At 44.9% G+C, this 25740-nt stretch overlaps 2 protein-coding genes across 5 annotated transcripts; one reads left to right on the top strand and one right to left on the bottom strand.

Moving 5' to 3' along the window:
• The first annotated feature begins 11246 nt into the window (after positions 1–11246).
• Positions 11247–15749, top strand: agpat4 (1-acylglycerol-3-phosphate O-acyltransferase 4 (lysophosphatidic acid acyltransferase, delta)). 4 transcript variants are annotated; one of them, XM_069144892.1, is made up of 10 exons: positions 11247–11521; positions 12142–12323; positions 12510–12679; positions 12772–12933; positions 13035–13188; positions 13338–13440; positions 13545–13620; positions 14238–14436; positions 14542–14563; positions 15251–15749. In XM_069144892.1, exons 2-10 carry the CDS (start codon positions 12146–12148, stop codon positions 15285–15287), a joined length of 1101 nt encoding a protein of 366 aa, XP_069000993.1. In that variant the 5' UTR covers positions 11247–11521; positions 12142–12145; the 3' UTR covers positions 15288–15749. The 4 variants fall into 4 exon arrangements, with proteins under 4 accessions (XP_069000993.1, XP_069000994.1, XP_069000992.1 ...); XM_069144893.1 differs by having other exon boundaries at positions 11248–11521; positions 14545–14563; XM_069144891.1 differs by lacking the exon at positions 14542–14563 and having other exon boundaries at positions 11252–11552.
• A 2438-nt stretch (positions 15750–18187) lies between these two features.
• On the bottom strand, positions 18188–22210 carry LOC138195054 (uncharacterized). The gene is made up of 9 exons (XM_069144115.1): positions 21966–22210; positions 21537–21878; positions 21169–21406; positions 20482–21043; positions 20193–20390; positions 19781–20103; positions 19428–19699; positions 19106–19354; positions 18188–19022 (listed from the first exon to the last, which is right to left on the bottom strand). The coding sequence occupies exons 1-9, from the start codon at positions 22208–22210 to the stop codon at positions 18269–18271; spliced, it is 3183 nt and encodes a 1060-aa protein (XP_069000216.1). The 3' UTR covers positions 18188–18268.
• Between the last annotated feature and the right edge of the window lie 3530 nt (positions 22211–25740).

Genomic DNA, 25740 nt, shown 5'->3' with positions numbered 1-25740 from the left:
CACAAAAATGCAGTTTCTTTTTATTTTAAAAATAGGGGGGAGAAACAGCTCAATCATTTACATAAACAGCTGGGGATTGGGGTTTTTTTTGGCAAATTTTACTCAAACAAGGGCAAATTGTGCAATTGTTGGGCACCATTTTCAGCAGTGGATTATTACATACTGTTAACGTTGCCTGTGTTTGTGTTAATCAAAGAACATGTCACCCATGTGCAACACTTGTGCAACAGTGTGGCTGATTTGTGTGTTTTTAATCGTTTTTGGATGAGTGTGGAGAAGAAAATACATCAAGGTTAGGATCCACATATGATTCTTGTTTGTAGGATTAATTCAGGGGTGTTTTCCAACCTTTAAAAGCACTTGTCGACAAGTCTTAAAATAAAGTATAGCATTAGATTTATGTTTTTAAGTCTGATTCCAGACAATCGTGATCTGAACCATCTTTTTCAGTTATATTTCTACTGCCTGTGTTCATCACACTGTTACCGAAAAAGATCTCACCACTAAAATATTGGTGAGAAAATAGAATCAACTTTTGGCTTCTGCTGCGCAATTAGGCAATCAAAGTGTGGCTTTAAAGGTTCCTCATTCGTGTCTGATTGATGTCGGGGATGGACTCTATCTACAACAATTACATGCAATTTTATGTAAAAGTCCCAACCTAAAAGAAAGGTCACTACTACAAGTCCACGACCTCAAACACCCCTTGAATGAAAAAGTTTGCATTATCTTGACAGAGACCTTGAGATAATGTACAATTGAGTTGGCAGAATTTTGTGGTTCAGAAATATGAAATGGTTTTGTGTGCGATTTTGCCCCAAAGTGCCTGTCTCAGTGCAGAAACCAAGCACTGAAGGGGTTAAGTAAATGAATGTTGAGGCCAGGAAAAAAATGCGCTATTAGGGAAAATGGGGAAGTCCAACAACCCGTGCTCTCGTAGCTCCGTGTCAGAGATATTTGGGTTGAGGTTCTTGGAATAGTCCACGTGGCACACACCAAAGACTTGCTATATGGGTCTGGCACTGCTGCCTGGTTTGAAGCCCAGAGCACGTTCCAGGGTGGTTCATAGAGCTCTGCCAGAGGATGTCAATGTGTGACACAGTAAACCAGCATTTTCTGCTGAGGCAAGTATTTAGCAACCAGCACGCATTTTAAAAGGATGAATAACCTCCAGTAAAGTGGCTGCTATTAACTGAAAGTATATCAAGGAAAATTCACTTTTACCAACGACTTTCAGGAGTGGAGTGTCACAAGGGGAGCAGTTTGGATCGACACCAAGAGCTCATCGCAGCTGAAAGAGTTAAAGACCAAATAGTTTGGTGTTGATGTGGATTAATCTTGGAGTTATGGAGGCTTTGCTCTACACCAGATTGTCAGATTTAACAGCACAGGGAGACACAGACAGCTGAAGGTGGATAGGGAAGCCTCTCATTCAAATACAGGTTAAAAAGGAGAACTGCGTTTGAGGTTCCCCTTCAGTCACACTGGTGTAAAATACCAGCCTGTCTGATGCTGGGCTACTGTAAATACAGTTAGCCTAATAGTCTCACTGACTTTCTCCCCTGTACAGTAATACAGACTCCACTTCTCAGTCTGTCTTCCTTTTCATGTGTATAGTGATACTGGCCAGACATACATGAATGGGAGACCTGACCTGAACACAAACTACTGTTGATATACGGCCAAAAATATCTAAAAGTTCATTCGATCTGATCCTAAATGAAGAAATCAGTCACCAGCTGAGATAATTTCAACTATTTCCTGGGCATTGATTTTTTTTAACATTATTTTTTCCTTTGACAATATTGATTTCTTTTTTTTTCTATGGATATATTGGTTGTTATATGAATAGTTTGGCATTTTGGGAAATGCAGGTATTAGCTTTTTTCCCCAGCGTCTAATGAGAAAATTGATCCCTCTGTCTACAGCCAGTCAGTTTAACTTAGCGGTGGAAACTGCATCATGCTCTGTCCACAGGTAACAAAAGCCACCTACCAGCACATGAATGCTCACTGTTAATTGTTAATTTTGCACTGTTGTTTTTGTAGATTCTATAAATAGAGTAAAATGCTTTAAGTCGAGAATCTGGTAGGTGGATTTTTTTTTTTTAATCTTTGGACAGATGCAGCAAAGTTGTTTCCTCCTGTTTCCAGTCTTTGTGCTAAGCAAAGCTAACTGGCTGCTAAAGGTTTTTCTCACAGACATGAGACTGTTATCAAGTTTTCATCCAAGGTCAACCTCTATTTGAACTGTGAAGTCTGAATTTCTGAGTTCCCAGTTGGAATTTCAACTGGAATGCCCTCCAAAGTTTGATTTCCAACTCGGAAAGTCGGACAAACAGTGTTTGTATGGACAAAATTCAGCGTAATTCATTGTCATCAACAGGTACTGCTGAGCCTGATCTCATATTACGTGCAACCACTGCAGTGTTGAGAGGTTGTGGTCATTTGTGTCTTTCCCTGTGGTCTTTCTGCTGGAACCTCCCAGACTTATAAATGCTAACATCCTGTAAAGTCTAAACCGTCAGCTTGTAAAGCAGCTTTTTCTGTTGAATATGATTTTTTTGGTCTCTCTCAAGCCTCAGTAGATTATACTTCTGTTTTCTCAGGCTCAAAAATACTCTCAGCAACCAATGGACTGAACTTCATGTGAATGAGTGGAGGGCAACTTTCATATCAGAAAATCAAACTTCAGGTTGTGTTTAAATTCCAGCCACCCAATCTACAGCACCAACGGAAACTTCTTTTCTTTTTTTATCAGAGAGAAATTGTAGCTTTGACTCCTGGAAAGCATGTATTTTTTTTTCCTGCTTCCCAGAATCCAAGTGAAATCAGCATTTAGTTTTCCCACTAGCTCTTTTAAAGAGAGAACCTATGTTGTTTCTGAACAAACTGAGTAAGAGGTGGCCACGGGCAAGGGTGCTAGGAAAGAAGTGGGTCTGTCACTTGAAATAAAGTAAGTCATTTATTTCAGGGCACCAGTTCTTGTAGTCACTGGGAAAATATCCACGGCCCTTCTCTCTGCCAGCCGTGGGGGCGCACACTCATTGCTCCCAGAAAGCAGAGGTGCCAGAGGAGTTGGGCTGCAAGCTGATGTCCTGCAGCATCAGGGCTCCGAGCTGTCTGTATGAACCCAGGTTTTTGAGTTTAGGCATCAATCAGATCCTACACTTCGGATCTTTTAAATGACTCTCATCAGAGAGTGGCACGACAGTCAAGAACAAAGAGGAAGTAGTTGAAAAAGGAAAAGAGGTTTTTGCCTCGCAACTGTAATTATGTTTGGACGTTTGCTCAAATCCAGGCTGAAAAAGGCACCCATCTTTGGGGATGTACTGTATATTCGAGGCAACCAAAGGAAACCTGCATGCAAGTATGATCCTCAAAAAACGCCCAAGGTGTCCAAGCAAGGCTTCTTTCCACTTAGACCTTGATGGCACCGGTGAGAAACTGGGAACAGATGCATTGGGTCTCATTAAATCAGGTTGTGAAGTCTTGGCCTGACAGTAACCTCGTACAAAACAAAGCCAGACAGTGCAGATAGCGGCAGGCTCTCTAAAGTAAGATTTATTGGACCTACAGAAATAAACTCAGATCAGATACAGCCCTTATATCTTTTCGGGAACAGAGAAGATCAAGATATCCCTTACTTCCCTTTTGTTTTCAGATAAATCACCTTTCCATTGTGTTTAATGGTACTTTCCGAGAGTGTAAGTGTCCATGTTTAATATCTTGAAAGCTGTGTTGGCTGTGCATCAGGGGCATCAGGTGCCAATGAGGTTTACAGCTATAACTTTTTAAAATAACCATATGACTGCTAAATTCCCTGGCCGAAAACCTAAACTGTAAAGTGCACTTGCGTCCACCTGCTTTAATAGTCAACAGGCTCATACTGTAAAAGCTATAATGAAACTGAACCACTCTGAAATAGAAAATAACATAACATCACCAGGAAACATAAAGATCACACAGTTTGCTGAATGTATGGTGAAACAGCACGTCTGAACTGAGAGTTTGTGACAGACTCACGCGTTCCAGCTGGAAACCAGTCTCTGCCATGCTTCATGATGGTGTGCGCCATCCACGGGAGGCATGTGCAGGAGTGTCAAAGCTTTTCGCCCACACAAACACGTTTACACAGTGCAGACATCACGTTTACACTCCACCTGCACCTGAAATAACAGCCAAGCCAAATCTGCATGTTGCAGATGTGTCACATGGACACTGTGCTGCTTGAAATAAAAAAATTTAAAAAAAGGGAGAATTCATTGAAGGTGACCAATGAATTTAACCACTAAGACTTAATTTTCCCATTTACATTCAGAATCTAAAATTTCTCTAATTAAGCCTTTTAACGAGTGTATAATGCTTGATAGCACAGTATAACACAGCTGTAATCACATTTAATGAAACCAGATTTCACACGAGCATTTATCAACATGTACAAATCATTCACAGGTGGGTTGTGTTCAAAACTCCTGAAGATAGGATGAGATTTATTTTGTGATTGTTCTGTTTATTCTAATTATGAACTACATGATGGGGTGCACCTTTCCAGGTGTGTTGATGTTGGTCGGGTGGAGTGAGATGGTGTAAGGTGATGAGGTCATGTGTCGGTATATAAAGACTTCATATTTCATATTCATGCTTTCTTGTCATTCGTTCATTATCTAGTCATACACCAGTTATGGATGCCTCATATAAGGAATTTTTCATTACTTTTTATTTCCTAAAATGCTATATAAAAACCAAAATCCAGCAATAACCCCAGTGACTCATATAACACAGACAACATCAAGCATTTGAGAAAAAAAATGGACAAAAATGCAAAAAAGGGCGAAGCATTACAATTATCCAGGGAGGTTGATGACTCTTTTAACCCTCGTGTTGTCCTTGGGTGAAAATGACCCGCAGCTGTGTTCAACCAAGTTCTATTTTATTTCTATATTTTTTTTATATTTTTTGGGATCATTGGTCATCATTCTTTAAAGAAACCCTCACAGCCTCCTCGTCACCGTTGATCCCCAAAAAATGTGAAAATAAAATAGAACTTTGTTGAACAAAGCTGCGGGTCATTTTGACCCAAGGACAACACGAGGGTTAAGTCGCTGTGACAAACTAAAGTCTTCACATTTAGCCTTATTAAGCATTTTAATAGTTTTGATTGTAAACTCAAACTAAAAAAAAGTTCCATCCAGTATCTGGAAGCATCTGCACACTATGTGAATGCAGCAGAGAAGCTGTGGGCAGGCCTGGTGGTTCGACAGGAAAGGAGGCGAGGGCAGTGCCTCGTCTGCTTTTTATGAGCAGGACTACAATGCTACAAGCTCCCCTCCCTTTTTCAGCAGTGGAAACAAGCGATCACACCGTATCCTTTTACATCTCTGATGGGTTTTTCAGCCATGTTGTGCGCTGCTGTAATGGAACATCCACTCATGAAAATGCACATGGCAAGCTGTTTGAAGATATCAACTATTCTCTCCTCGCTTTCCTTTACTTTCTTTTTTTTTTTTTTTGTCATCATGTTACCATTACACATCTGCTGGAAAATGTGTGAGGTTTTCACTCTTCAAGCCAGAGTAGTTTACTTTAAAGATATGAACATGAAAAATGTGTTTATTACGCATTTTTAGTTTTCATTTCCTTCACCGTGATTTCCTTGAAGATTCAGAAAGCTTTTGTTGTGCTTTTATCTTGACTTATAATAGAAAGGCAAGGATTTGTATTTAGTAATATTTTTGACATACAATTGAATTTTAAAAATTACTTTGAGAAAATATAGCAACACTGACGTAATAATAATAATGTGTAGGATCTGCTCCTGCATAAATTCTGATTTCATAGTTAGATTTTTTTTAATCTTGAAATGCATAAAAACCAGTGGAAACTGAATAAATTCAGCATGATAAGTACATAAGACAGCAGGTAAATAGACTCGTGGCCACAGTGGCAACATTCAACTAAAACGATTCATCTTGAATAATACGTGCAGTACCCACAATACTCATGACACAGCTGGCTGTATACAGTTGAGTCTGGTTGGCTGTAAAGTCAGTATTTCATATGTTAACAGTCGTCCGGCTGCTGTGAGATGACTGTTGGCTGCATACATGTCCATAAGCGCAGATGTTTGCATTGAACTGAAACAAAGCAATGTCAGCGAGTATGTGATGAAAATATTTTTCTTTCACGACCAAACAGTTGGAAGGTCCACCGCTGGTCTTCTCAAAGGCAGAAACACGGGTTATATTGATAAACTACTGGAGCAAACTAGTTCCTGAAGTTCCTGACAGGAAAATACAGAAACATCCTTCAAACAATTCAACAATCCTACTTTGTGTTTTCCTCTGTTGTTATCAGTACAATCGTTTCTGTCTGTGTTGACTCACATGCATATTTTTTTGGACAATATTGATCGATCCAACAGAGAGAAACTTATCCTTCTTTGTCACAGAGACAATGACTGGATTAGAATTGCAGAAACATTAGAAATATGGTATTTCCATTTGGATACATTGCTATTGCTCTCGCACATGTCCTGTGACCAACATCCAGACTTCTGCACATGTGACCTCATGTTGAATCACTTTCTCATTCCTGAGCCCTCAAATCCCAATTCTGACATCTGTCAGAGGAGTACAAGTTGAAAAAGAGGGCATGTAATTGCATAACCATACAGTATTTTAGTCCTCCTCACCTTGGTGATGGCATTACATCAAACAACTTCACTCAGGCCAGTACGTTTTGGCACTCGGTTCAGGCCTCATGCGTGGGCCCCAGAGAGCAGCAGAGCAGGTGTGTCCAGAAAACCTCCCAGTGTTTCACTGACAGTCGGATGTGCGGATGTGTCGGTTGGGCCCACACTTACTTTGTCTATCGAACGAGGCTGTGGAGCCGAGTCCCTGGAGAAACAGGCACTGCATGCATCAGGATCTCATTACTGCCTTACCGCACATATACACTGTGTCAAATAAAGTTTAGGCCCCAGGCGATGTTGTCACTTTTTCTGATTTGTACTTTTTTCCTATATGTCCAAGAGCCGAATGCATGCATTCAGAAAATCTGAGCACATTATCTCCTTTCAAGACATTCCAACATGCAGTCATCCAAAATTACATAATCAAATTTAGCACCTTATTTACTAAATCCTGCACAAAACCCCAGTGAAGGCAGCTTTTTCCATTCAGAGTTTTTCATGATTTATTCAGACGATTTGCACAAACGTATTCAGTCCGTTTTCCAGTCAGAATACCAACTAATGCAGCTGATTGTGCTGTCGAGTCAAATCACTTGATTCAGACTCGTCGTGCGGCTGTATTTCACGTTCCAAACCATGGCAACGCTGTTTTCTTCACACTTTCAAAGCAGTTTTTACCTGCATAAAACCTGCATGTCTGTTTCCTAGACAGACACCGTAGAATAATAATCAGATTCACAGTATTGAGAGGAATATGCATGAAGATTTTCTCATACAGAGACCCAGGAGTGCTGAGTGAATGCTGATAATCATCTGCTGATAGGACCTTTTATCGCAAAGAGTTATGCAAAGGGGTTAAATGAGTGTCAATTTGTCAAAGCCAGTCACAGTCTACTGACGCAGAACGGCTCATAAATCACACTTATGCGGCGATTTCACTTAATCCTCAGTGCATTCTTTATGCAGCACGTTCATCCAAATCACCCCTGTGTTCCTGAGCCAGAAGTCCTGGCTGAAAGAAGCAGTCGACTTTGGCCAGCTGCATCAACCTGATTCAGTCGTGACTGAGAGATGTCAGATGCAAGCACCAATTTTCTTTTGCAGCATAATTAGTTTGTTTCACAAAAATAGATAGCAGAACAGCCATTGAAGAAAATTGTTCTGCACCCCTAGCGGGCTGACAACAAAGAGATTTTTTTAGATGAAAGCGGATGTTTTTGGTGTTTTGAGTTGGCCAGCTTTCCTGCATGCTGAAGAGGTGTGTAGTCCAGCTTCATTACATCTGGTCTTCAGTTTGATGTAGCGAGGAAGCTTTTTTAAATTATTTTTATGGTCTCTCTGCTTGATTTAATAGTGGACGATAAATAAGAGGAGGGGGATGTCATGCAACTAATATCAAGAGGCTGCGTTCAAACTCACGACATTGCACTTATATGGTATCCAGTTGCCTTTTGTACCAAAAAAGGGCCCATGAAGAGCAACTTCAATAATAACATATAACTCATTTAATGAAAGCTGACATATCTTGGAAAAAGGAAACTTCTTGTGGTGAGGTGCCCCCGCAACACATATTTAAATCCAGAAACCTCATATCAACTCATTTTTCCACTAAAGAGTCAGTGACATGTGAATGAGACTCTCTCCTTCTCACTTCGGAGTGGAGGCTCTCCAATGGAGGATGTTTAGGCTGTTCGGTTCAGATGCATGTTTTCTCTGATTTACAGCCGTCCTCTGAGGCTTCAGCTGCCTCCCGCTGAATGGTTATTTCAGTATATTTTGATTTTGTGCATCTAAGACCATTTTCATGAGGCTACCAGGCTGTTTATTATTGTTCAATAATGGGTTGAGATATCCAGTTAAAGCCCCCTACACTCAAAACTATGTCTTGCTTATTTTAACTTCACTTAATGCTTCACCTTCACCGAGCAGAGCGACTTATGTTCACACTTTATGTTCACAACAGTTCGCTTTGCTTAAATCTGACATGCATATATAAGCATGATTTTGTTACATCACAAATTAATTGGAAATCATTGTTTGGCCAAAATGCAGCTAACGGACGTGTGAGGAGGAAACCTCTGCTGCACACATATAGGTGTGCTGAAAAGTATCAATTAAGTTAAAAAAAATAAAAAAATAAAAATAAAAAAAAAATTAGTAAACTGTAATAGTAATTTGTTTTGTACATACTGTAGTTTTAAACATTTTTTTATTATCATTGTTTTCTTTATTATCAAATTATCATGTCGTCGTTATGAAATCAGTGCTTTTGCTTTCCTAATAGTGAACCGACAATTACATAAGTACCCAACATGCAGGTGTAAAATGAGATATAAGGGATTATTTCTCTGAAATGCATGCGCTCCTTATCTGTATTCCCCACAACAATGACACTGTAACGTTAAGATGAATCAATGAAGCTGGTTTGAAACCAAATGAAAATGATTTCCTTTGTGTATCCCTACATTTTTACTCACAGTAGGCAGTAAATCCTATTGTGCTATTTCATTAAATCATCATCACCTTCTATCTTATCAGAATTAAGGAGAAAAACAAACCTGCGTACTTAGTGTGGATCAGTGTTGACTTTGGCTACTGTGTAAAGGCTCTGAGGGGTTTGAAATAGCTAACGCAGGCATTAAAACGCTGATGTTCTTATTTAGTTCAGCTAACAGTGTGAAACCTGCTGCGCTTCATCACTTCTGCAGCCACAAAGTGATTTGCACATACTGTACCTACTGAACATTATTCCTCAGAGCCCCTTCATACTCTTTGTGTTTGGTATTTGAACATGAAGGACTTCCTGAGCTACTTTACTGTGTGTTTGGACGTCTTCAGACAGGCATGTCCTCTCCTCAAGGTTATTTGGTCGTAAAGGACATGCGGTTTTGAGGCATTATGGGACCTGTAAAAAGAGAGCTTGGAAACACTTTTCAGCAAGCCCCAGGTGAACGGTTGCACAAACCCATTAATCTCCTTTTAGGGGTCTCCGGGTTACAAAGGAAAATAATGCAGACAAAACAACAACAACAAAAACTTTTTAAAAAGTCAAACAGATTTGTCATTTACAGTGGGTGCAGAAGTAGAATCTATTCTGAGAGTTGTTTCTCATCTAAAGGGGCTCTGTTCAGTGCATCTTTATTTCCCTCTGGTGTTGGCAAGAGGAAATTGTCTGAGATATTCGTTTTGGTCAAAGCCTTAAAAGTGAAAAGCAATGACGGTTGCTGTTTCTATACTTCCATTTACTTATATTTGCTGCAGAATGGTATTATTTTCTGTGAAGGGAAAAATTCTGTCAAATTGTTTTTCCATGATTCACCTCATACAGATACAATTACAAAAACCTGATTACTGGACTCACTTGAATGTCTATTTTCTTAAATGGAATATTTAGCTTGGTTACTTATATTGCAAAGTCAGTGTGGGAACCTTACTTGTACCAAACATGGCTTTGTTTGCTGAAAATTAAATGTATTTGATGAAATAAAATGAACAAAAGAGGGAAAGCTGGTTCTAGCATACATAATCTTGACGTTCTATAAATCAGTATGACAGCCTAAATCTTAAGAAAATATGTAACAAAAAATGCAAAGTATATCTCAAATGTTTATATCTAATGGAGTCATAAATAAGACAAGGTCGAAACCTAGTCCATGGATGGACTTCGTATGAAACGCTAAAGGCTTTTAATCTGAAACGAGGGCTTTTAATTTTAAACAGATACAGGAAATCGAGGTATTTGGACGAGCAATGGTGTAAAGTCTACAGTGGACAAGCGTGCCAGTCCGAACACAGTCACTCAATGACAGACATTCATGGTTATAGGGGGGGTCCACCCCAAAAAAAATTTGTTTAGCTTTTTGGGTTACTTAGATGGTCAATTTCACAATTTTTAAGTGAACTGGTTTCTGTTTCTTTCGCACTTACAGCGCATTACCGGCAGAGGGCGCTGTCCACCAAAATACTGCACTTTTTTACCAGCTGTCTGTAAAGTCCCTGCAGAGGACTGAAAGACCGGGGAAGTTCCTCTGACACCGTTGTTATTACTCAGACCCCGTCAAACCGAAACAAAGAGGCTGCTCAAACGTCAGTTACGTCTAATGGCTTCGCAACACTTAATTACATTTACGAAAAAACGGCGACTGCGCATGTGTCATATCCCACCCAGACGTCCTCGCGCTGCTCCTGTGACTAAATAAAGGCAACGCACAGAGGAGGAAAAGCCAAGGAAGACGTCTCACTCTGGACCAGTTTGTGGCGCGATAAAAGGATAAAACTATTGTAATTGCACCAGCATCAGGAAATATTGCGACATTACCTACGGTAGTGTGTTTTAAATGTTTACTCCGGCCAAATAATTGAACTAAATATAACGTATACTAACTATCACTCTATATGCCATAAATTGCGCACATATTAGGGCGATTTATTTGTAATATCTGTCGCCCTCCACTCATTACAGAGGGACCGCAGGCGTGTTGATATGACGGTGTCCCGGACGTCCAGTGCAGAAGCTGGTTTGTTCTTGCAGAACGTAGACGATCTTTGCAGTGAGCCTTGGCTGCACGGAGCGCACACTCGTCTTCATCCTCTGGTCCAGGCGTGGCTCTCAGATGGGTGTGGTGGCTTGTGCGGGGAAGTTTCCCCAGCCACTGGAAGGGGTGATATACAGCATCATGTCGACTAAATCATGACTCAAATCTGAAGCGGAAGAACAAGAACTTCAGGTGGCATGGGAGTGTAAGGCAGACCGACACAACATCTCGGAAAGCTTGAAGGGTCTGCGAGGCAGGAGAAAGTCTCAATTAGAGCGGATAGATCGATCCAGGTAAACGTCACGTGTTTCAAATTTGTTTCAGGTATGTTTTTGTTTCTGTTAGGTTAGTAATGGCTTGACTTTTATCAAATGCAGTCTGTTGAAATGATGTTTTGTATACATTTTGCTCATCTGTATTTATTCATGTCATTCGTGTCATTGCAGCTGTGGAATCTGACATTTTAACTGGCTTGTTCTTTACCATTAAATTCTGTTTGTTGTTACTGCTTCTCAGTGATGTGGAAAGGTTGCTAAACCGCAGTGTGACTGCGGCCTGATCTTTTTAGGACCGGAATAAAGTGCACGCCCCTAAACTGATATAGGAAATAATCTGACCAAACCCGGAGCTCATTTGTGGGTTGAGCTTTGACGTGATAAAGTTGGCCTTTCCCTGGAAAAAAAAACATGTGTACAGCAAGGAACAACCGCTTGCCCCGTGATTGGCTGTCTGTGCACAGCTCATCTCAAAGGCCCCATTCAGCAGATGAAACAAGAAAGACCTGTCAAAGAGAACAGTAGGCGCCACAGCCCAGGGCAGCACAAGCTGATAATGTTGTTTGACAGAGCTGAACAATGCAACATGCTGCTTCAAGTAACGTGTGCTGTGTTTTTTGTTTTTGTTTTTTTTACAGAACAATGGGCCTCCTGCAGTTGCTGAAATCCCAGTTCTTGTGCCACCTGATCGTCTGCTATGTGTTCCTGGTCAGTGGCCTCATCATCAACCTGCTGCAGCTCTGTACTTTACCCGTGTGGCTGGTCAGTAAGCAGCTGGCTCGCAGGATCAACATCAGACTGGGCTACTGCATCTCCAGCCGTAACTGCTGTTCTTACTCTTTGGCACTGTGTTTTTTTGGTTGTTTTTTTTTGCTGCCGGTGTTTCAGTGTTCATTTTGAAAGATTTAAACTATTTTTCTTTGAATTATTCATCGCTCTGCGTAAAGCGCAAGACATAAGCAAACTACTCGCATATCTACGTCCATGTGTCCTAATTAATCCTCAGAGATGGTCGCTGCTCTGGAGTGGTGGTCTGGGACTGAATGCACTCTCTACACCGATCCAAAGAGTTATCCGCTGTATGGAAACGAGAATGCAATTGTGGTTCTCAACCACAGTTTCGAGATAGACTTCTTGTGCGGCTGGACCTTCTGCGACAGATTCGGAGTTCTTGGGGTAAGAGAAAACCTGAGACTTTCACCTTAGCGTTTTTTTTTAATGCAATGCAGTGCCATCCTTCAGTTCTTTAACATGCTTTCAACCTGCAGAGCTCAAAAGTGTTAGCCAAAAAAGAGCTGGCTTATGTACCGGTTATTGGCTGGATGTGGTACTTCCTGGAGATAGTTTTCTGCAAGAGGAAGTGGGAGGAAGATCGAAAGACGGTGACTCAGAGTCTTCAGAACCTTCGGGATTACCCGGAGAACTACTGGGTGGGTGTCAGCCTGTGTGAATGATTATAAAATCAAGATATACTCGGTGGCATATAGATATATGTGGACTAATGCCAAGCGCTGTCTTTCTCTGGTACAAGTTCTTGCTTTTCTGTGAAGGAACACGCTTCACACAGAAGAAGCACCAAGTCAGCATGCAGGTGGCTGAGAGCAAAGGTCTGCCCAAACTGAAGTATCACCTGTTGCCCAGGACCAAAGGATTCTGGATAACGGTCCAGAACCTCAGAGGAACGGGTGAGTGTTCGTCATTGGTTGTGTATTTGAATAGGGCCTCCAGAAGATATCGGATCCTGCGAGCTGTTTTTGAACAGGAGAGACCGGGAGGATTTGCAAATAAAATGAGCGGCGCCGCTAACTGCTGCTGTGTGTCGTGGGTTGTGTAGCTGCAGCTGTTTACGACTCCACGCTGAACTTCAGGGACAACGAAGCTCCGGCATTACTTGGAATCCTTAATGGGAAGAAATATCACGCAGATTTATATGTGAGGTAAGGAGAAGTGTCGTGCAGCGCGAGTTGCTACATTTCATTTCCTGTTTACTGGCTCTTTATCGGTGTAATTTGACTGCCCGCCACCTCCTTCTTACTTGCAGGAGAATTCCTTTGGAGTTGATCCCCGAGGATGAGGCAGAGTGCGCAGCGTGGCTCCACAAACTTTACCAGGAAAAGGTGAGAGTGCGTTGAAGGATATTGGGGAGCCAGATAGTCTAGGCAACCACCCAGATCCTGACAAGTCTGACAAATGACAGTACTCGGTAAATATGTTGCATTCAAAGCAGTGCCAGCATCTTTTTTCCCCTGAAGGTTTTAAAAGAAGCAGTTGGAGCAAAGAAAACAGAGACGAGGAACAAGCTGAAATACCAAACGGGAGGTGTCAGACGCCTGTGACAAACATATATTGCAGGCCATAAAGGATATTTTGGCTAAATGTTTACTTAAAGGGTTAAATAATTTTGCTTGAGGGCCTTTTTGGATACAATTTTATTAATATTCAGTAGCATCAGTGGTTGCTTAATATCAGACTCTGGCCGGACTCCTCTATAAAACACTGCGAGAAAAACCTCAAGTGTGACGTGGATTTGGTTAAACTTTGCAGCTTCTCTTGTCACTTTTCTGTTCACACACTTTAATTAATTCTCATTATTCTGAGTTTGCTAATGTTAAATATTGAACTCCTCTTTTTCCAGAGACGTAACGGCAACATGGCTTTCACAAGACAAACTTTGGCCATGTCGTCTTGTTAAAGGTATTTGCACTGAGTTGTGTTTACATGAATGTGTCAACAGGATGGCTTTCAGGAGCACTACGCCAAGACGGGGTGTTTCCCTGGCCCCACGGTGACCCCCCCCCGCCGACTGTGGTCACTGGTCAACTGGCTGTTCTGGTGCTGCTTGCTACTCTATCCTCTGGGCCTGCTTCTCTCTCGGCTCATCAGCTCTGGATCAATGCTCACCGTCGTCGCAGCTGTGGCTGTCTGCTCTGCAGGTTGGTTTCACAAGTTCACAGGCAAAGGCCAAGTCACCCTGTTCTGGGTTTAGCGGTCCATCCCTCAATTTAACCAGCTCCTTTCTGTCCAAACATCCCATAAAGCAGCAGACTCGACAACTCTAATGTAAGTCTACTTTTTTTTGGAAATAATGCTTGATCAGTGTCGGCAGCATGTCCCCAGTAACATCTAGGCATGTGATTAGCTGAGTTAGACTTTCATCCATCGGAGTAGTTTCACTGAGATGTTAAAATGGGTTCACGAGGAGCATGTTGCGGTTTCCACAATAAATCAGAGCCTGTGTTTTTTTGTTGAGGTTAAAATGACAAACTTAAAGGAGACATATACATTTTAAGCATTTATTTCAAACATGAGTCACAATGGAACTAAATTGTGGGTGTTGACAGACTTTTATCTCAGTGACAAATTCAACCGCATCTCCAAGTCAATTTCCTAAAATGGCTTTATACCAGGGGTCTCCAACCTTTTTTCCTCTGAGAGCTACTTTGCCAAAATGAAAGTGTTCGAGAGCTACTCATGTTTAATAACATTTATCCATATAGCTGAGCTCCACCCAAATCAGCTGAATAAGCTTCAAATTGATAACAACACACACACATGCACACACGTATACTCTCTCAAGGAGGATGCAAGGTATCTCAAGCACTTCTGGTTGGAGCACCCTGCTTTATACTTTAAGGGTAAATGTATGAAATTTACTGTGGAAATAACCATGTCCTTTACAAACCTGTCACCAGTTCTTCATGTGAATAATATTCTAAATGTAACCTCTCTGAACCTTTTCTTTCACAGCTTCACTGGGCGTTCGCTGGATGATTGGCCAGACTGAGATTGACAGAGGCTCAAACTACGGGAATAAGGAGGTTCCTCTGAACAACAACTAACGCGCGCTGACCTGCTTCGAGCTGCTTCTTTGCACAGCTACTAATCCGCAAGAGCTTGTCAACGCCAGCCTGGTCCAACAAGTGCACACTCTCTTCGAAGCACAGTGCAGTCAGGCGAGTGTCTTCTTAATGCTATGCTGCAGAAGCTCTGGATGTGAGATCGTGAAACTGGACCGTGGTGAGCAGCCTGCTTTCAAAAGAGAGAGAGGCCAGATGAAATATGGCTTTACTAGATTCTCCTCGGGTCAGAGAGTGAATATTTTAATGCAGACAAGATGAACATCTTTGCAGGTAACTGAGATTGAACTAAACCAAATGAAAAATGGACTACCTCTTTGATTGCAGTGTGATGCATACATCTCTTTCTCATTGTGAAAGAAAATAAACATTTTACTTTTTTAAAAACAGATTGTTTCAATAAAGCCTTTTTTTTTTTTTTTTTTTTGTACATACCAAACACTTTAAGTACAGTAACATGCTTGAAATAGTTTGTGTGTATGTCAAGTGTCTGTGATGGTTGTGTGGATGTGTTCAGCTGGGCCTCTCCTAGATGGCGACACTCCAGTCCAATCAACAGCTCCTCACCAAAAACCTCCTGCAGGCTTCAGGTTGACAGTGACTCTTCAGCAGAGGTGAGGTTTGTAAAGCAGGAACACTTTAAAATAGACCCTAAAGCTGTGTTTCACCTCGACTTCAATGTTCATGTGGAAGGTGTGCTTAAAGTCAGAGCTCTGCAAGTTAAGATAAAAGTGAGCTTTACAAATCATTTACGTGTGGTTTTAATAAGTCAGTTGACAGCAGTAACTTAGAACGTGTTTCAGTCACTGGAGACACGGTGGCATAATCTGGTTATCTTTGACCATATTGCTCTTGTGATGACTTATAGTTTCCTGTATGTTGATTGAAATGGATAAATAACTAGAGCAGTTGTTCCTCAATAAGGCCACACTTGCAAAAAGTGTGTGTGTGGGGGGGAATGTTGAACCACAGAGGCACCTGGTGATAGCATGGAAGCAGGACACCAGCTGTAGTTTCTTACCTGCTGCTCTGAGTGTTCTCTCCCCTCTGAGGCGTCAGCGTTCCTCAATGTGACTAAACGGTGAAAATCATCAGGCCTGGTGATGTCTCATTGTTTTAAATACAAAGATCAGAAAAATATTTTTGATTTATATATGAAACACTAGTAAATAAGAAAGTTATGAGGAAGACTGTGGCACGGACCTGTGATATATGGTGGACAGTCTTCATGGAGGACATTGATGACTGTATTGATCTGTTTCCTGTGAAGTCTGATGACATGTTTTTACAGTTAGTCTCTTTTTTTTTTTGTACTAATGTGTTGAGATTGTTTTTTTGTTTTGTTTTACTTTTAAGTAAGTCGCCTGTGAGATTATATTTCTAATTTATTCTCCCATGAATTTTATGAGCCTGTGTGTGACTGAAATGACTGAGAAGGTCACTGATTGTGCGACAGAATGATGATCCTGGACACACCTCTGATTTGATTTTTCTGTGGCATGACAAAGTCACGTCTCACTGATTCATACTTTCATTTGATCATTAAACAATACATAAAACACCACATACTTTAATGCCGTAAACCCCAAATTAGGGTAAAACAAAGGAGAAAATACAATTCACAATGCACTTTGCATTTGCATGTTGGATAAGTATACTGATTTGAAAAGCTTTCAAATATGCCAAAAATTCTAAAGGCAGTGATTCACCAGCAGAAAAGCAAGACGGTTGTTAAGAGCACTAACTAGCAGGATAGCTTAATGTTTCAATAATTTTACAATAACAAATGTTATCGCTATAGAGCATGTGTGTAAGCTGATGTAACTGTGACTACCAGGAAATGGCCCGACCAAACCAACATTTCATGACTTAATCAGGGAAAAGGTCACGAGCACTGTGAGGAACTTAAAGGTATAACTTTACTTCCTCACAAGCACAGGAAAAAGTAAACATATATTCCTTAAGTGTCTTGAAACTTAACAGCAATTGTTGATGTTTTTTTTTTTTACTTCTTTAGAGTTCATCTTTATGTGACAGTGGGTTGAGTTGCTGTCACACCTTAGGAAAACACTTGGCTTGTTCTGACTGCTCTGTTTGAGGGATTTAAGTGATATCGTACCATGTTACACTACGTGACATCAGTCTACTTCACTTCGTCAGGCAGGTCCTATTTAAGTGATTTCTTGACTGAGAACAGGTGTGGCAGTAATCAGGCCTGGGTGTGGCTAGAGAAATTGAACTCGGGTGTGATAAACCACAGTTAAGTTATGTTTTAATAGAGGGGGCAAACACTTTTTCACACAGGGCCATGTGGGTTTTGATTTTTTTTTTCTCCCTTAATAATAAAAACCTTCATTTAAAAACTGCATTTTGTGTTTACTTGTGTTATCTTTGACTAATATTTAAATTTATTTGATGATCTGAAACATTCAAGTGTGAGACATGCAAAAAAATTGGAAATCAGGAAGGGGGCAAACACTTTTTCACACTGCTGTATATATAAATATATATTCTAGATTATATATTATTGTGGTTTATTTCCAGGAAACACACAAGGTGACAGCCCAGCAAGCAAGAAAAGCAAAAGAAGACACAGCAGTTCCACTGCTGTTTGAAGATTAGATTTAGTTGTTTTTGAGAAAAAGCAATATTTTTATATCCATTTTTAGTAACTACCTTTCATATATTACTGTTTCTGCTTATATAGTCATACTTACTTTACATGCAATGTTTAGTTTGTTTATCACTTCGGGAGGCTTTCAATGAAGTGCTATCTTAGTTGAGTATTGTGTTGTTGTGATGCCAATAAAAAGATAAAGAGAATACATTTGCAAACAAAGTTTTCTTTACTTGAATAATAGAACAGACTATGTGCAACTATGAACAATAACTTAACTATTAACTACTATTAACTGTCCTTTGCTGCCCTCTTCATTTCATCCCTCCACTGCTCCACAGTCTTCCCGCCGACAGCCGCGCAGTAAGAAACTCCACCGATGCGAGTGTGGCCGGTGTCATATCTTTTTGCCAGGCCACACTTGCTGCAGGTGTAGTGGGCAGGCTGTCGGCGGGCTTTGGTCCCCGGCGGCGTCGGATCACCCCGGGCCAGTGCCTCGGCCGCCTTCCTTTTCCTGTGGGCCGTGGACCTCGGGATGCGCTGGTGTACCAAATTAGGAGCTTGAGAAGCGGCAGCGAGAAGAGGAGGAGGAAGAGGAGGAGGAGCAGGGAGAGGAGGAGCGGGGAGAGGAGGAGCGGGGAGAAGAGGAGCAGGGAGAAGAAGAGAAGGGAGAAGAGGAGCAGGGAGAAGAGGAGCAGGGAGAAGAGGAGCAGGCAGAAGAAGAGAAGGGAGAAGAGGAGCAGGGAGAAGAGGAGCAGGCAGAAGAAGAGAAGGGAGAAGAGGAGCAGGGAGAAGAGGAGCAGGGAGAAGAGGAGCAGGCAGAAGAAGAGAAGGGAGAAGAGGAGCAGGGAGAAGAGGAGCAGGGAGCGGTCCTTCAGAGGAGGGTCCAGGCTGCTCCTCAGGGACATGATAGGTAAAGGGCTGTCCTTGCCCCACCTGTTTGCCGGAGGGAGAGGCTGAGCCGAGACGGTCGGAGCGGGGACGAGGCCGGTTCCCTGCTCCAGCACAGCCCTCCTTCTCCCAGGTCTTCTGCCGACAAGAGAACCTGGAACACAAAACACAGGCTGACTTTAGGCTCCGGAGGTTTCTCCGAGGAAAGATAGACGATGGCACGATAACGGCACTCACCACTGGGACAAGGTCCTCTGATTGAGCTCGAAGAGCTGAATGCTGGTCTGAGCCATCAGCCTCGGGCTGGCCAGCACTGCCTCTCTGACGGCCACGTAGTCCTGGAGGACGAGGGACCACCGACTCCTCGTGATCCCTCCGGACCACGTGGACGCCGGGTGGAGACGGCAGAGCTGGCTGCAAACGGCCTCCACCAGGCGGCTGGCGTTGGGCCAGTTTGCGGGGCCCGAGTTCAGTCCGAGAGGGCAGCTGGAAGACGGCCGGGTGTGAGTATGCAGCTGGCAGTTACCGGGGGCAACGTGCTGTTTGAAATGACACTTACCGTTGGAGACTCTCCTTCCCAGGACAGGAGGTGTTTTTCCCCTTTGCTGCCTTGAACAGGCCACTGGGCTGCCTCTCCTGGTGCCTGGCGGGGCAGGCCACTCGCTGCGTGTCGCGCTCCGGCAGGCGTTGCCAGAGCGCAACGAGCTGGCCTACCCTGCGGTCAGAAAGCCCCTGAAGATCCCTGGCCTCCACCAGGGCCTTGGCCAGCCGGAGGACGTGCTGGTGTCCCGGCTGGCCGTCGGGACCCTGGACCTCCTCCTTCTCCTCCCCCTCAGAAAAAACACAGGCGGGCGTCACGCAACCGGGATGTAAGAAAACCAATTGAACTGTTGCGTTGGTAAGCGAGGTTACCTCAGAGGAGTCGGAGGAGAGCTGGGGGCCGGGAGCCTGGCTGTCAGGGACCTCAGGAGGGACGTCTGGGTTGGTGGGGGCGGCCGGACTGGATGGCTCAGACTTGGGCGCGTCAGATGGATCACCTGACCGGGCCGCTGCAGGGGCGGACGGGGTGTCCGGCTGGAAGACGGTCGGGTCCTCCACGTCCTCCTCGATACCCTCGTCCGCCTCCTCGAGCTCGTCCACGGCAGCAGCCTCGTCCGGAGCATCAGGGTCCAAGCTGACGTCCTCAAGCACCCGGCCCGTCTGCTGGTACAGGTACTCCAGCCCGATGAGCTCCCCTGAGTCGAGGAACGGAGTCAATCCTCTTTTGTCCTCAAAAACGTAAAGAATAATGGAAAAGAGAAAAAACAGAGAGCTATCTACCGACCTGTGTACGCAGCAGGCTTGGTAAGGTCCTCAACCATCTGAAGGCCGAGCACCCTTTGGCTCTTCTGGTTGAGGACGTGCTTGAGGTGGCAACTGTAGGAGAGCAGGGGCGGCTGTGCAGCCGCTGCGCGGTCCTCGTTCCACCTGACCAGTCCATCCACCAGGAACGCCTGGAAATACTTGGGCGAGGCTCGCGTCCCTGAGGGGGAAAAAAAACAACAACAGTTCACGCTTGCACGTGATGGGAACGGTGACACGTTTTTGCCTTCGCCGCGGGCTCGCACGTTTACCTGGGATGAACCGGTGCAGGTGGAGGTGGAAGGACTCCAAGGAGGCGGAGCCCCTCGCGCAGCGATAGACGGGCAGGCTGACTCTGCCCTTCGTCAGCCTGCCGGTCTCCGTGTAGAGCTGCACGCCCGGCGGGTCCTGAATGCAGCTGAGGTGCCGCCTCTGCGTGCTCCAGATGTTCTGGATTCGGAGAGCGTCCAGCAACGGGATGTCCAGGGCGTCGCGTCCCGCAGCGCCGCCGAAGGTGTCGAGGAGCTCCTGGACCAGGAGAGCCGTCTCCACGGCCCCGCGTGTCCTCCTCCGGCAGTGGAAGCTCCACTCCTTCTTGGAGATCCTCTCGATCACCTCGGCGTCAGTCAGGCCGACCATCCCGTGCTTCCCCTCCAGCTCCGACCGCTTGGCCTCACCGAGACGGCGGGCATCTCCGGGGTCCACCTCGAAGATGCAGTGGGACAGCTGCCTCATGAAGGTGGGGTACAGCTGGTGGCTCTCGGTGGTGACACCCGATGCGAAGCGGCGCATCAGGTGCCAGATGTCTAACCGAACCACAAGATGCCCCCACGCCTGGGAGAGAGAGAGAAGAAATCTGGCTGTTTCATTTAAAAGATTCCATCTGTTGATAAATAACACTAACATGAATAAAAATCTGCAGTTATCAATGAGGATAATTAATAATCTCAGTTCCATACGGGAAACAAGGCAGCTGTCCTCGACACGCCGTCCTGGTTGCAGCAGTCGCGGTCCACGTAGATGATCTGGGGGGGAGGTACCTCGGCGTGCTGGTACCGCCTCGTTAGCCCGGCCGCCATCCGGGACAGGCCCTCGGAGCCCTCGGAGCAGGTGAGGACGCTCATGAGGACCTGCCCGTGCTCGTTGCCGACGCTAGTGACCCAGGCGGCCGTGTCGGAGGCGGGTACCGGCGAGCTTCTTCGTCACCTGAGCGGAGAGAGAGAGAGAGAGAGAGAGAGAGAGAGAGAGAGAGAGAGAGAGAGAGAGAGAGAGGTAACTGTAAACACACTCAGCAGCTGGAATAATAAAAACAAGACAGATGAAATGCCGATAAACTCTGCCTGCCTTCTTGGTGGAATCCATGTTTAAGACGGATCCGAAGGTGGACGTGATCCTGGCCTTGTACTCGTCCAGCCGCGTCAGCACGTCGTAACCGTACACGGTCAGCAGCCAGACGGGGGACGGCACAGGGGGCATCTGGGGAGGCGGTTGGAACTCCGCCCTCGCCGAGCGCGAGGCCACGAACTGCTCGCACACGCCGAGGTACCGGATCGCTGTCCGCATCCAGGCGTCCGAGTGCCGCTCCCGCAGGGCGCCGTGCAGCCGAGCGGCACCGTTGCCGAGGCTGCGGCGCCTCAGCTGCCCGACCACCCTCTGGTCGCAGGACAGCCTGCGGAAGAGAGAAAACGGGGCGGCGTTACGCGCGGCTTCGTTTGCACCGCGAGCGTGTCGTACACGTGGCGCAGCCGTGTCTTACTTGTACGCGAGTACAGCCGGGAACCGGCAGCTGTAGGTGGGAGCCAGCTGCCTGACGACGCCCTGCGACCACCCTCCGACCTTCTTCTTGCACCGGCGGCACTCGAGGTACTCGGTGGCCATGAGGTACCAGCCGTCGATGTCCAGGACCCTCCGGATGGTCCTGTAGAGCCCGGCCTTCGTCAGCGACCCGGTGCACAAAGTCTGGGGGCACGCCAGCTGCAGGCGCCAGATGCGGTGCGGCATCCACAGAAACAGCCGGCATGCGAAGAAGGGTGCGGGGGAAGCGGGAGGCCGGTCGCAGACCGGCCGGGTTTGGGGAGGGTACCACCACAGGTTCAGCTCGCCGGTGAGCCGAGACCTCCGCGAGCTGTCCCCGGAAAACAGCACCCGGCCGATCCACTGCTGCTGCTCCGCAGTGAGAGCCGCTCGCCAGGTCCCGGGCAGCAGCTGGAGAGAGAGACGACGTACGGCCGTTTTAATACCCGAGGGGGGCAGCCGGAGAGTCTACCTGTACTCTCTCTGACGCCTCACCTCTGCACTGTCAGCGGGCGGCGGGGGAGGGAGGATAGCTGCCCTGGTCGTCTCCTCCACGGCGGCGGGAGCCTCTGCCACGAGGAGCGCTGGAGGTCGCAGGGGGTCGTCCGACTCCTGCCAGGCCTCCAGCAGCTCCTCGTCGGTGGGCTCTTCAGGAGGAGGAGGATGCTGGAGGAGCGAGAGAGGACGGGCCTGTACGTCTGAGGCTGAAAGAAAGGGATCGAAACATTTGATCAAAAGCACAAAAGGACTAAAGCAGGACGGAGTTGAGGAGACACAAGGAGCAGAGCACCACGTGATGGAAACTGATGACACCGCACTGTGGGGGATGCAGGAGGAGGCGGGGGTGGTTGTGTGGTTAAAGAAAGAAAAGAATGATTGACGAAAGGGTTTCTCTGCAGATGCCGGTGGGTCAGGTGACTGGAAGCATCTCTGTCAGTGATCTGAAAGTTTTAAATTCAACCCAGACTCACTCGTCTCCTGTTATGCTGCGTGATCACAGAAACATTTCAAAACACCAGTCAACATCGATTCAAGCCTTTCTGTTACAGACAATGTGCCGCGTGAATATTCATTTATTGGTACTTACACTCTTCGATGACAACCACCGCCCCGACCAGCTCCTCATCTGAAGACTCCTCGCGTGGTGTTGAGGGAAGAGCTGGTCTGGAGGAGGCTGTAAATGCAGCACTCTGCCTCTGTCTGTCTCTCTTTTTGATATAGCGGACGGCGTTCTCCATCTGCGTGCCTGGAGTTGGCGCCTTCCTCCGGAGGTAGTTGACAAATCTGTGCGGATGAGACAGACTCTGATTAATTCAGGGATTTAAAAAAAAATTTTTTTTACATGTTCGTGACAACGACACAGATTTATTACAGTTACGACCCTACCGGATTTGTTTGCAGTCCTCGGACTCGTACAGGCCCTGCAGGGTCTCAAATTTAAAGTCCCCGAAGCCAACCAGGGCCTGTCCCTCCTGGCCGGGCTGGAGGGACTTCACCAGCGCCTCTTCAAACGCCCGGTGGAACCTGACTGCCTCCACAAAGTCAGGGAAGGCGGAGGAGTAGCGGGCGAAGGCGTCCTATGAGCATGCAATGCAAAGAAATGTTGTAACTGCTGTCAGGCTGCCTGTTGCGTCAATCAAGCTCAAAGACCGTACCTTGTTGGCCATCAGAGGGGACCCTGTCCTCTCTCGCTCCTTCTGCTGGGAGGCGGCCAGGTTGATCGAATATCCCACGTCGTTCTCCAGCAGCCAGTGGAAGGTCTGGCCCTGGTACCGGCCAAACTGGACCTGACACCGGCTCAGCGCGCTGCTGTCGCCACCCTCGGAGACGAGGTGGGCCCGCGTCTCGGTCTCCACCTCCTCAGCTGGTTTGGCCCCGTAGCCGGCCGGCCGGGGGCGGAGGGCTTGGGCCTCGGCAGAGGCCTTGAGGAGGAGGGTCTCGTTAGGGGCCTTCTTAAATGTGGGATGTTCCATCTAAACAGAGGACATAAATAAAGAGTACAGTTTCATCTAATTCAACACACACCGCTCAGCAGTTTGTCATAAATTAAAGAATATTCCATCACATAAGAGATAAAGCAATCGCACAGTAGCTCGGACAACGACACGTGTTACTGGACAGAAAAGGAACAGATGCATTTGTTTGATTGTTCAATTACACATTTATAAGAGACTGTTTTATACTCTACATAATAAATAAGTGTCGCTGTGAGTCCAAAAACATGCTTTTTACTCATATTTTTCACACATATTGCATTAAAAATGAATGAATGAAACATCAAACTTACTGTTTTCGGCGAGGAAATCTCCGAATTGTCCCGCTTCGGATGAGGGGGGCGTAGCAGAGGACTTGGTCGGTGGGCACAGTTAACAAACGGCGCACTGCGATTGGAGGGGGCGGGACATCGCGGGTGAAGCCCATTGGCTGAAGGGGACAAGGTGACAATTTCACTTTTTTACTTTTTTGTCACATTTTGGACATGCTATAAAAAAAAAAGAAAAAGAAAGGGGAGGGGCTGTACATACTGTAATAATAGGACTTAATTCATGTTTGCATATTTCTATCCTTTTTCGGACATTCTATAGTATGACTTTTATTTAATATTTTGGACAACATACTATATAGCATGTCACCCGAAATGTGACAAAAAAGTCCTACTTTCGTGCATGTAGCCGCCGGGGCATCTCTTTAGGGGGCGCTAGCGAGCCATTTGGTCACGCCCACTCGCGACTTCACTAGAATACGAAATTTCTCCCTGGGAGGGATGCGTGTACCAACTTTCATGAGTTTTTGAATATGATGAAGCCTCCAAAAAGGCAATTCATATGTATGAAGAATAAGGAACGAGAAAAATAATAACCTTGAATAACAATAGGGCTTTCGCATCTTCGGTGCTCGGGCCCTAACTAATAAAATATCCATGCCATCTGAAATTAAAAGTATTACAGTGTTTTTGAGTATCGAGTTGTTGACTCGGAGATGTTTCTTTGCACAGCTAATAATCTACGAGTCAAATAGTAACCACCAGTGTCTCAACACTTTCTGTTTAACGCTGTGCTTCAGAAGCTCAAAATGTCAAATTTACTTTGGAACATTTAGATCAGAGGGGCCAAAAACTAATCTGGATGGAAGGCCGCGGGCCAAAACTAAATGTTTGTTATTTGAAATAAAATTTCATTAGATGGTGTAATATTTAACAGAAAGTGAATATTGAAATAGTGAAAATCTAAAATAAATCAATTAATAATTGGCAAAAAATTTGCCAATTTTTTCTAAATGTTCTGTTGTCAGCGTGTCACTGTCTCGATCTCTCATCTCGACTGGCAGCTCAAAGTCAGTGATGTAGGACACACTAACAGCACATAAGCATGAGTAGGAGAGACGGAATACCATCAATTCTTTTAGATAACCAATAGGCCAATGTAATTTAACAGCAGTCTGCTGTACATCGCCGTTAAACTCATTAGTAGCTGCACAACATTTTGTTTTTGGTTACTGCAAATAGGATTCTGAAGCACTTAAAAATATGGAGAATAAGCACGAGCTTGTCAAATACTGCGGTGGGTCAAAACAAATAAGGTTCGGTCCAAACTGGCTGCCTCTGATTTAGATTAACAGCGAGACAACATAATATTCTGCAATATTAAACTAATAAATACAATTTTAAATGATGACAGATGAGACAAGTCCTTAAAAAAAACAAAAACGATTGGTTTATTAATATGTTTTGTACAGAG

Source organism: Embiotoca jacksoni, unplaced genomic scaffold (assembly GCF_022577435.1).
Source record: "Embiotoca jacksoni isolate LCO1_2020_lvr unplaced genomic scaffold, fEmbJac1.0.p SCAF_12, whole genome shotgun sequence".
Taxonomy (NCBI): Eukaryota; Metazoa; Chordata; class Actinopteri; family Embiotocidae; genus Embiotoca; species Embiotoca jacksoni.
This window is presented reverse-complemented; position numbering and strand designations above follow the sequence as displayed.

What these genes read in the sequence shown, in the direction of transcription:
- agpat4 (XM_069144891.1), top strand. Translation starts at nt 12,146, where the DNA reads ATGGGCCTCCTGCAGTTGCTGAAATCCCAGTTCTTGTGCCACCTGATC. An exon ending in CCAGAACCTCAGAGGAACGG is followed by an intron (nt 13,189 to 13,337) that starts GTGAGTGTTCGT and finishes TGGGTTGTGTAG; the next exon opens with CTGCAGCTGTTTACGACTCC. An exon ending in CACGCAGATTTATATGTGAG is followed by an intron (nt 13,441 to 13,544) that starts GTAAGGAGAAGT and finishes TCTTACTTGCAG; the next exon opens with GAGAATTCCTTTGGAGTTGA.
- LOC138195054 (XM_069144115.1), bottom strand. Translation starts at nt 22,210, where the DNA reads ATGCCGCACCGCATCTGGCGCCTGCAGCTGGCGTGCCCCCAGACTTTG. An exon ending in AAGGCAGGCAGAGTTTATCG is followed by an intron (nt 21,407 to 21,536) that starts GCATTTCATCTG and finishes CAGGTGACGAAG; the next exon opens with AAGCTCGCCGGTACCCGCCT. An exon ending in CAAGCCTGCTGCGTACACAG is followed by an intron (nt 20,104 to 20,192) that starts GTCGGTAGATAG and finishes TCCTCGACTCAG; the next exon opens with GGGAGCTCATCGGGCTGGAG.